At 36.7% G+C, this 1,236-nt stretch overlaps 1 protein-coding gene across 1 annotated transcript; it reads right to left on the bottom strand.

The window, feature by feature from the left end:
* Nucleotides 1–444: 444 nt before the first annotated feature.
* Nucleotides 445–1,230, bottom strand: LOC112095158 (histone H2A.Z-specific chaperone CHZ1-like). The gene has a single exon (XM_024176838.1). It carries the CDS (start codon nucleotides 1,018–1,020, stop codon nucleotides 655–657), a length of 366 nt encoding a protein of 121 aa, XP_024032606.1. The 5' UTR covers nucleotides 1,021–1,230; the 3' UTR covers nucleotides 445–654.
* Between the last annotated feature and the right edge of the window lie 6 nt (nucleotides 1,231–1,236).

Here is a 1,236-nt window from a genome sequence, read left to right as displayed (position 1 = left end):
AGTTAGAAAGAGTGAGGCTTTAGTGAAATTATTGGACATTAAAGTATAAAAATCAAGAACATCTCAGGTTGAAACTTGCAAGCGATGAATTATTGATGCATAAAAGAACAAGGATAGTTGATGATAATTGATCTAAATGAGAATGTTCTGTATTTGGATACAAGTCTTAAAAGAAAACCAAAAAAACGGAAATCTATTATTGAATAATTACGAAACCTTTGGTAAAGAATGTAATTATGCTTTTTGGTCATTGAAGTTTTAGTCCAAATGAAATGATTCGATATTGAAGCATGAAAACTTAAAGACTACCTCGTGTTGAAACTTGAAAGTAATGAATTCTTAATGGTGTTGCAAATAATAAAATCACATGCCGGAAACAAATCAATGCAAAAATCTGCACATGAATAGTGAGCAATAACAACAAAGAAAAACAGAGAAACGTCATCAATGACAGAGTTTCTTTTAACTTCACAAATTGACATTACATGATCACAGAAACATATTTGCATTTGAATCAACTGATGCAAGAAAAAGAAAAGAAAAGAAGAAGACCCTCCAACCGTATTATACTCCATTACATAAAAACAACTGTGGAGGGAAGTTTAACTGAGACCAGTACACTTAAAAATAAAAACTTAACCGTTCAATAAAGTTTCAACCTTTAGTTGGTTTATCGTCATCATCATCTTCAATATCCCAACTCAAATCCGCCTCTTCTTCCACAGCACTAAGCCGCTTCCTTAGCTCTGCTCTGTTCGGACTTCCACTATGAGTCACCTTCTTTTCATCAATACTACTAAGATCCTCAATCTCATCCCATCCAAGGTCTTCCTCTTCAGGGACAGGCACTGAATCTGTGACATCACTATCCTTAGAAGATTCACCAGGCTCTACCTTCCCCTCTGAAGCCACTTTCTCGTCAGATTTCAATACCGATTTTTTCTCAGAATCTCCTTCCAAATTCCTCTCCTGTTTAGAATTTTCCCCATCATTCCCTTTGTTGTTCTCATTATCATCCATATTAGAATTCTTCTTCCCCTTCTCATCAACACCTAGAGAACTTTCACCTCGCAATTCCTCCGCGGAATTCACTTCCTTCACAATCTTCTTCTCGGAGTCATTGCTCTGCAATTCCTCTTTTGTAACTTTACCACCTTCACTTCCCAATTCCGCATTCTTCGCGGGAATCGGTTTCGACTTCGTATTGCCCTCCTCCTCCTCTTCTTCTTCATCATC

This window comes from Morus notabilis, unplaced genomic scaffold, assembly GCF_000414095.1.
Source record: "Morus notabilis unplaced genomic scaffold, ASM41409v2 C11414824, whole genome shotgun sequence".
In the NCBI taxonomy this organism is placed as follows: Eukaryota; Viridiplantae; Streptophyta; class Magnoliopsida; order Rosales; family Moraceae; genus Morus; species Morus notabilis.
The sequence above is the reverse complement of the archived record's forward strand: the minus strand, read 5'-3'. Positions and strand labels throughout refer to the sequence as shown.